At 38.6% G+C, this 9,786-nt stretch overlaps 1 protein-coding gene across 1 annotated transcript in view; it reads left to right on the top strand.

The window, feature by feature from the left end:
* The first annotated feature begins 358 nt into the window (after positions 1 to 358).
* The window catches only part of IGSF9B (immunoglobulin superfamily member 9B), a 3,189,659-nt gene continuing 3,180,231 nt past the window's right edge, over positions 359 to 9,786 (top strand). The window contains exon 1 of the mRNA XM_044081131.1: positions 359 to 481. Coding sequence (XP_043937066.1) covers positions 412 to 481 — 70 coding nt within the window. The 5' untranslated portion in view covers positions 359 to 411. The remainder of the gene's footprint in view (positions 482 to 9,786) is intronic.

Below are 9,786 nucleotides of genomic sequence, written 5' to 3'. Positions count from 1 at the left end.
ACGCACCTTGAAATCGTCTCGCCTGCCTCGCTTCCCAAATGGCAAGAAAAAGAGCCAATCAACGCCTACACTCTAACTCGAACATCCAATAAATGTTGAGCGGGGGAGTAACAAACCTCTTAAGACTCAAACTAGGTTTTAACCTGTGAGCTTAATTCTGCTGCTGAGGCTGATGCTCATCGCTGGTGCCGTCTTTGGTGAGGGATGCGATAGGAGAGTGAAAGGATGGAGAGAGGAAAGGCAACGAACTGCGGGGACGACAGGGCATGAAAATAGGGCATCTGGAGCAGGAACAGCAAGCAGCATCCAGGGGAGGTCTGTCCATGACACAGCCAGCTACTGTGGAGAACAGGAGATGAAGCTGGGCAGTTTGAGAATGGTTGAGGGTCCTCACTGGTGGCCACTAGTACTATGATTTGGTATGTGGCCACTTTGATAGCAAGTGTAATCAGCAGCACCGGAGGACTGGCAGCAGCTCAAGGTGAGGTGAAGTGCAACCCCCACTCCCAATTCCCAACCAGTGCTACCTTATACTTTTAGGTCTTTATTAAAAGTATTAAAGATATAGTGAAGTTGTACAAGTGCAGCTGCTGTCGACTTGGATGGGTAGCGCTAGTTTGATACAGAGTAGCGGAGTTAGCGTTGCGGATGCTGATGCTGATGTTGGAAGGGTAGCTCCTGGATACAATGACTTTTTTAATTTATTTATTTATTTATTCAGTGGACTTTGAAGTGCTGATGGAAGTGACACTTACATTTTGCACTTTCTTCTATAATATTTGAACTGTTGCTTCTGCAAATTGTCTTGAAATGCTCTGCCAATTGCTACTCGATGTACACCATGTACTTTTTTATTTATTATTTATTTCTTTTTGTGGGAAGGTTATAAAACAATGACAGACGTTTTGTTAAAATTAAGAGGTTGAAAAAGCTTTGTGTGATCTTGAAAATCAGGGTCTTTTTGCACTGGACTGGAATGTCTAAAATGCTGCTGTTTTTTGGTGGTTGTTAGGGAGGGTTCGGGTCCCCCCCTCTGACCTTTTCGAGTAGATCTGCACATCTCCTAAAATTTGGTCTGGTTAATTTGCCTGCGCATTGCACTTGCAGGGGTTGCCTAGGTCAGTACATCTTTTTCCCAACGCGGATACGTGCATGATTAGAAACGCGTGGAAATGAGGTCGCCGGCATTTGCTGGAGGTGCGCTTTGATAAAGCAGGGAGTTCTCTCAAGTTATGGCATTTTTGAAATGCTGTGTGCAGAGTGTACTGGGTAAAACCAAAGTGGTTGACAGAACGTTTTACATGCCAGACGTGAAGCAGCAGGTAACATCACTGTAAATGTCTTAGTGCCAAAGGAAAGTTTGTTTATGGGTTTAAGAAGCTGGTCTTCTTGTTCACGGTTCTGTATTGCAGAAAAACGGGGTGGGTGAATGGAATATTAAAATTTGTTACAGAGCATCTGTTTTCTTGGTGTTATGTTTTGAATGGAAATAACTCACTTCGTTAGTTTGAAATGGATATAGCGCTAAGATGATGGTTGTTTCCCAGTGCTTTCCTCATGGGTTCAGCTGTCCGGTGCCAGCTCGACTGCGGGTCTTGCTGGTGGCCAACAGGAGGCGTCTCTAACTTTAAAGACTGACAGTGGCAAAAGGGCAGTTTTTAAATGAATGTCTCAGCATTAGAATTAGTTGAGGGTGAACGAAGTGAATAGATTCAGTTGATATCTGCCCCGTAATTAAAAAGTTGCTGAGTAAAGTTGGATTTAAGAAATAGCTGAAGAATGTGGTGAAGCAGTAACTTAGCATAATGCCCCATCTTAAACGTGTTTGGAAGTATTATACATTTGTGATGAGTGCTGAAAGATTTTCTCAGACTTTGGCTTTTGACAGCAGTAACAAAAAAAAAAAAAAAAAAAACATTTGAGGGGGGCTTTAAAAGAGGCTGGAATCCTGGAGAAAGAGCGGCCCTGATAGTACTGCTGATACTAGAACATCAACAGAGAAGCTGTTTTGTGAGTTTGCTAAGGAAGAACCTGCATTAAAGTGCTGGACTTTATATATGCATATGTGCTCCCTTTGGGGAGGGGTTGCTGTATATTGCTTAGAATTCTGAAACCTTACTTTCTGAATAACACAGGTATATTTCACCTCCACTCTCTGTTAGTCCATTCATAAATGTACACTCATGCAAGGATATGCATTATTCAATATTAATTTCCCGGTTCTGTGATTTATAAATATTGCACACTTATACAGGACTGTTGTCATTTAAGGTCAGTATTATGTTTCTTGGCTGAAATATAGCCTTTAATAGCTGATTTACTGCTTTACATGACTACCTTAACTACTGCACACCATTCTTTACTACTCCCAAGTGTTTCTAGTCAGTTGTGCAAGTATTAAACTGGAATACCTTCCTATGCTGACCATGAAAATACCATTGTTCCTGGTTTAACAAAAAAGAACACTATTTAGAGGCATAATTACATAGTATTGTGTTTCCTCACTGACTGCAAAGCTTCCTGGTTCATCTTTCATTAACAATGACATTATAGCTGACCCCCTAAGACAAGTATCCAGCTATGCAATAAGAAAAGGACAAATAGCATTTCTGTAATCAGTATAGTTTTGTGAATAGTGGTCCTGTGAGTTGATATGCAGACACAATTATTTTCTGCATTTATTTAGTTGCTTGTTTGTTTGTTTGTTTGTTTTGCCCAAGTAGGTGAACTGGTCAAAAGATGTCTTCCAAGCTATAGCATGACCCAGAAAGTAGGCATTTCATTCCAGATAAGTATATATTGCAGACTGCTTAAATGTGATTTGTACAACAAAATATGTAAAAACAAGTGAATTAGACATAGCACAGGAAATAATGCACAATATAAGCAAGTATGAAAAGGTCAGAAGTATTAACAGTGGTTGTACAATACAGTATAAAAGGATTCAAAGGAAGTTATGTTAAACATAACAGTCAGATCTTAAGGAGATCTTTACAGCTGTAGAATTCATTGGTGACTAAAACTATATTTTGTCCAGCTTGGCAATAATATTAGCTAAAGGCATGCAAGGTGTAAAAATGTTTTACAGCTCACTAACCATATATGCTGTTGGCTTGAATGCATAAAGCTGAACACATGAGGAATCAGATGAGCTGTCTGCTGAATAGATGCTGGTCATTAAGATGTCATATTCTGTAAGAGTAGAACGCTAGTGACATGACGTAGCTGAATCAGGCTTTTCAAGCCATTCTTGAGTTGCATTGCCGCTCCTGCCTCTGTGCTTCCTTACATTTAGATTTCTGTCACTGTTGCAAATATATTTGTGGTGTGAAAATACTTCTACTGTCATTTTGTATTCACAGAAGACTATGCCGAGAATCACGCTTTCTCAGTAACATTTGAAGGATTTTTGAACTTAATTACTTGCCCTTGATTTGACATTCTCTCCTGATGCAGGAAGCAGAAATATAATTGGTGTGAATGCCAATGAGGAAAATCTTGCAGTGCATATACGTAGTTACACACCACTATGAAAAACCTGTGCTTACAGATAATATTTTAAGAATTATTTGAAATCTGAGATGCAATAAGATCCTTGCTCCATTCAGAACATTAAATTACTATTAATACTGCTCGAGCACAAGCACGTGTACTTTTTTTGTTAGATCAATATCTCTCATATTTTTCCAGTAAAAGCTTTAAAGGAAACGGAGCATCATCTCATGATATATACCATGCTGCTGCCAAGTCTGAATTATCGTATTGCTGCTGTTAACAAAATCTGTAGTGCTTCATTTGCTATATTACATTTCTCTTCAGGAGGATCGGATGACTGTGCTCTGTACTAAAGAACATCTTTCTGCTGTAGTATGGCTGATATTATAATCTGTGGATGAGTCACTCAAGTTTGTTGCTGATGATAGATGTTTTCTCCAAGTGTGGCAGAAAAAGTAGTGGCAACTTTTAGTTTGTTTGTGATCCCTTCACTAGGATTTATCATTGTTTGCATATATAACTGGACTAAAATATTTTCCTACATTCTTCCAGATGTAAATATATTCACTTAGAATTGCATTTAATCTCTTTACTGCATCATGCTTCTGATTTCTAGTATTTTTTTTCTTTTTTGTTCTTCCAGATTTAAATAGATTTTATTAGTTGAAAACTGTTTTCATTGTTTTCCTGTATTTTTCTTCTGATTTCTGATGGTGTTCCTGTTATAATCTAATAATCTGTGAAGGGAGATTACATTTTTTGTGTGTGCTTTTCCTTTGTCTGCATGGGTTTCCTTGAGGGAATCTGGGTTTCTCCCACTTCATGAGGGAAACTTAACTGGCAGTAATCCAAAACTGTCTCCAGGTATGAACTAAATCCTGATTAGCTGCATGTACACGGTTGCTTTCTGTTTGTTCTACATGCTTTGATTAAAACTGATGTCCTGCCCCCCCCCCATTTTCTGTTTTAATATTCTTGCTTAAATTTTATGAGTTTACTTGAAGTTGCTACTTTTTTTTACCTAATCAACTTTTTCTGGAACTAGAATATAGGTAGTTAATTTCTATCTACTGTATAAAACAGTTTGTATTTTCTTCATATTTCTCATTCCTCTTTGATTGTTTACTATTTAGTTCTACTGCTTTTTTTTTCATTTAAAGGGGATACCTTTAATTTTCTGCACACTGTTACCCTTATAAGACACTTGGTAAGTCTATAGTCTCCACACTTTTATATTCAACCACCTGTACACACTGAGAACCATTACTGCCAAGTCAGTGCTAGGACCTCATGTGCAAACATTGCAAAACCTTGTTTTTACTGAATCCATCTGGATCCCTCACCCTTATTCACATGTCAAGGTGCTACCTTCTTAGTCACAAAAGTCAAAGTTTGGGCCACACTAGTGGGCACTGCATTGACATGTATTATTGGGGACAGGCATTGATATGCATTGTGTATTCATTATCTGTTGTAATGTTGATAATAAAGTTCAATTTCTACTTCATACCTGATGGCATCTCCATTCTCCTGGTACTTTCCCCTGCATTCTTGTGTCTTAAATGAATGGAAGTGAGATGCAGTACAGAAGGGTTTGTCTTTAGTTACTTATCTTAAATTGGTACAGAAATGAAACTCATTGTAGTTTACTGTAATGCAACATTTATCAGTTAAACTTCAGTTGTAGCAACAAGTAAAACTCATGTTGCATGTATTGCAATTCCTCAGCACAAGACACTTTCCCAGACTGTTGCACCCACTCTGTAATCCCCAGAATGCACTGCTGTAGCAAAATATTTTGGTTTTGACCCTCTGAAAGACAAGTGATAGATACAAAGCAGGATGCCACCTCTGACTTGAGCTGCTCCCGCACATTCAATATCATAGTAAGTTTTTAACTTTCACATCTGACCTTTTACATCTGTTGCTGCAGAAACAGAGAAGGCCCAAGTTCCTGTCTCAATTTTTCTGGGTTGGTATATTGATGTAGTATTTTCTTGTTAAGCATTGTCCCACAGAAAGATTTTGCCATAGAGATCATGATCAACTTTGAAATGCTTTGCATACATAATCAGGGTTTTTATTTATTTATTTATTTATTTATGTATTTATTACATCTTATTGAATATATATAGTCCCTCTAGGTTAATGATCTGTATTAAGGAGAGGCCCAGAGTTATGTATAAACTGACTATGGGGAACTTGGCTGAGGCACTAGTGAAATTTCCCATACTGTTTTCAAAAAGTGTCATATCTTTTACAGCACCTAAACTTCCACCATCTAGAAAATATGAAACCTTGGTTTAATATCTAATCTGAAGGATAGTACATTGATGAGTCCAACACCCACCTTATTCTGCACTACAGTGTCCGTACTGGAAAATTAAATCTGAGTGCCTTGTGTGAGGATCAAACCCAGTTTGCTCATTATTCAGCATTGTGTTCTATCTGTTGAGCCAGTCACAGTTTTAAACAAATAGTAGCAGTAAAAATATCAATTGAATTATGAGGAAAGTGGGCATGGATGTAATAACAGCTGCGGTAGCATGTGACGTTCCAAGAATAATTTTGGCTGGATTTTGTATTGTCATAATGGAAGACAATAGAATTAGAGGGTGACTTGGAATAATATTGTTTGACAGGCTTTTCTCTTTATACCTTTTGGGAATGTAGACAGAGATGGTCATCTTTTCTCATGGCTTTTGCTCTCTGCAAAGAGTATTTCAGCTGTGTTTACACATCCTTGTAGTCAAGGAGATAATCTACATGACCGATGTACTGTGTGAAGGTACCAATTAATTGTAGATTAGTTTTTGTAAGCACTTTAGGCACGATGGAGCTGTTAGTACACATTGAGAGATTTTCTTAATGAAAGAGCAGATAAGAATGAGTAAAGATTGTAATTCAGAAATTCACCAGTCTAAGGTTACTGCTACTAGAAACAGTTGTCTTCCAAAAAAATAAATTGAACTCTGTAACAGCAGTACACTTGAAGGGACGTTTGGTTGGTGACGTTTTCCAGCAAACCTTGGAAGTAATACAAGAAGCAAAAGACAACCACTTAAACAACACCGTTAGGTTCATATTTATAAACATAAACTGAAATATAGACACACATAATACTATTAAATTCTTAAGAGATACCTTTGTGAATTCCCTAGGTATGGAGCACACACAGTATATGTGTAGAGTCAGAGGGCTTTCTTTAGGTAACTGCACTAGCACAGTTGCATTCTGCCTTCATGTGAAGTTGATATTTGTGATGCCTGGTGGATGAGTGAAATGGGGACATTTCCTGTGTAGTGGCAGGGGTAAAGTTTGTCATGGCTTACTTCACTAAGAAGGCCTTAGATGAGTATATACAAAGGAATATTTGGAAGGGCTAAGGAAATAACAGGTGTTCTGCTTATGAGTAGTTGATGAAAGGATCTATTGTGATTAGTTTTGGGGCATCTTGAAAGTTAGGGTACTAGTGGTAAGAAGACCTCCCCCCACCAATCATGACTGTGAAGGGTTTATTCTGATGGGTCTGCAGTGACTGCAAGTTATATTAGGAGAGGTGGCTCAAATGGGAGGTACGCACTAATCAGCAGAAGAGCAGAGCGGTCATTTTGTAAAGAGTTTGCTTCGCTAGGTGAGAAGTTTAACTGTGAACAAACAGGAGAGTTGAAGTTTTTGTTTTAAAGGTAAGCAGTGCCGTGACCTTTCCCAAACCCAAGTTGGCTATCACTGAGCAGAGCATATGCCTCAGTATGGGCCAAGCTGAGTTGTTGCTGCCTTCCTGAGAATTCAAATCATGTCAGTAGAGTTAGCCTATATGATATTGTCTGTGACTTGTAAGCTTTGCTTGGTAATGATTTTTTGTTGACGACCAAATTAAGTACTAGCAAGTCCATGTAGCTGACAAAGGAATTATGTGCTTCAGTGGAACAACAGTGAAAATATCACGTACGAGAAGGAACTTTGGATAAAAATCATCAACACCAGCCTTTCCATACTTAACATTTCCCTCAGCCATTTTTATAATGTTCAGGGGACCATCCCTTAAACACAAACAGTTAAAAATGAGTTTAGTGGCTTCCTTTGTGGATTGCATCTGAGTAAGTAAACATAGACACGGTTGCAAAACTTCAGCTAACTGTTAAAAGCTGCTTAGTAACTTCCTACCAGAGATTATCATAATGGTTTTAGAGTGCTACGTTAGTCCTTGTATCAGTATTGTTTACCCTCCAGAAAGCTTTACAATTCTTTAGCAGTGTTACCTGCCTTTGTTTTAAATAGGTGCCTTTCGTTTTGGCTAACCAGCCTTATGCAATGATTCTGATAAAAATGCAATGATCACAGCTGTTTTGTAAAATTATGTTGGCAGTGCAGATTATAAAGGCTTATAGAAGCTCAGAGTTGGCTGCTTGTAGGTAATTACATTTTAATTGCCTGTTTTTCCTAGGGTAGAAAATATTGTTACCTGAGAAGGTAATGATAAGCAAGCAGTGATCACTTAATAGTAACGTGTAGTGAGAGCTATACTGTACGTGCTGCTACATCTGCACCATATGCTTTCATGGAAAAGAATGCCTTTCAGATCGGTGGTGGGACTTAGCGGGTTCTGTAGCTATCTGTGCTATTGCGTGCTCAGACAGCATACAGCACGACAAAAGTGTTGTTCTTAGGCTCCTAGTTTGATAGTCACTTATTACAGGTATATTTCTGCACTGCATGTGGTACAGTACAATAGTAATATGCTTTGGGAGCTCTACATGGAGGTTGATAAAGGTCTGGCCTCTTTTCCTCTTCCAAGGAGATATTTGCAAGTGAGACCATTTCCCTCATGATCAGAAGAGCTAACAATAACTACGGATTTAGTGTTTTTGCTTTTTCTTCACTACAGAAATAAATTCTGAACTAGTGTGCATTTCTGCCATTTAACTGTGGAACTCACTGTAGGATGGAAGTATAGATAGTGTAATATGCCTCTTTTCTTTTAGCCAGTATCTGGTAATTCTCACTGTACTGGGCTTTCATAGCTGTATCCAGATTTCACGGCTTTCAAACTTGTTCCTGGTACTGCCATTTAGGAAAGTTCGATTATGATTTTTTATTGGCTGTGACCTGTTAGAGTATGGGGTAATATAAAGAAAGAGAGCTGAATATAGCTACTCAATGTATTCAGAAGTAATGCTTCCACCTCAGTTTGCCTACTGTGTGACTCTGGCTGAGTCAATTGACCCGAAAGTACTCCTAGGTTCTCCTTGAAGAGAGACAATTTATGTCTAGTGGCTTACCTGATTAACAAATGTATAAAATAAAATAAATAAAAATGTACCAGAATAATTCTACCTACAGTTCTTGCTTTGCCAACTTTATTTATTTTATGTATCCTTTGACCAGGTTACTCCTACTTGGCTAATAGCATTTTCTCAAAGGAGACCAAAGGTAGTATTTACACTACTAGGAAAAAAGCAGCCATTCTTTTCAATACTTGTTATGGGAGCTTTTACATTCACCTAGTTACCAACAGCTCAAGCAGACAGGGCCACTGATTAACATCGCATCCAGAGGATGACATGCTCATGAGTTCAGCACCCCCTTATACTGCATTGTAGTGTCAGTAGTCAATATGTCTACTGGGGGAATAGAACCCATAGGCTTCTAAACCAAAGGCAAGTATGTTAGCTGCTGCACCACTGATTTAGCGCACAATGTAGCGGTAGATGTCCTGCTGAATACATTCTCAATCTTCTCCTTAGTCATACAATAGTTAATCATTTTGGAGAGCAGAGCAGGTACACCAGGGAGCTGTTGCTTTCAGATGTGGGGAGGATATGCTGCAAATTTCTATTCCCCTTGACTACATAAGAGGCTTATAAAGTTTTGGGTGAGTGCAATGGAGGGCAGAATTTAAAGTTAAGGAGTGAGAAGGGAGGTTTAGGTTTAGAGAGCCAGAGCAGTGTATTACGATATTACGGTTAGGAACCAGTTGGAAGTTTTAGAGCCAGAATTATGGTTTTAGTAGGGCTATGTAATTCAGAAGAGGTGGGTGGTGGGAGGATTAGGTAATTAAGAAGGATCTGTAATTAAGAAGAACTGGCTTAATGGGAGTTGGTACTTGTCATTTAGAGCAAGAAGCACTCAGTAAGTGTGTCACACGCTGCTACTGAGCCAGATTTCAGTGAATCTGAGTTGAGGAATGCTTACTGCAATTGATAATAAGTTTGTATGTGTGTGATTCCGTTTAGAATCTCAATGATTGAGGCACAATTGGTTGTAATAAGCCAGTCAGCAGATCACCTA

This window comes from Protopterus annectens, chromosome 8.part0 (assembly GCF_019279795.1).
Source record: "Protopterus annectens isolate FY-2018-M chromosome 8.part0, PAN1.0, whole genome shotgun sequence".
Lineage (NCBI taxonomy): Eukaryota > Metazoa > Chordata > Ceratodontiformes > Protopteridae > Protopterus > Protopterus annectens.
This window is presented reverse-complemented; position numbering and strand designations above follow the sequence as displayed.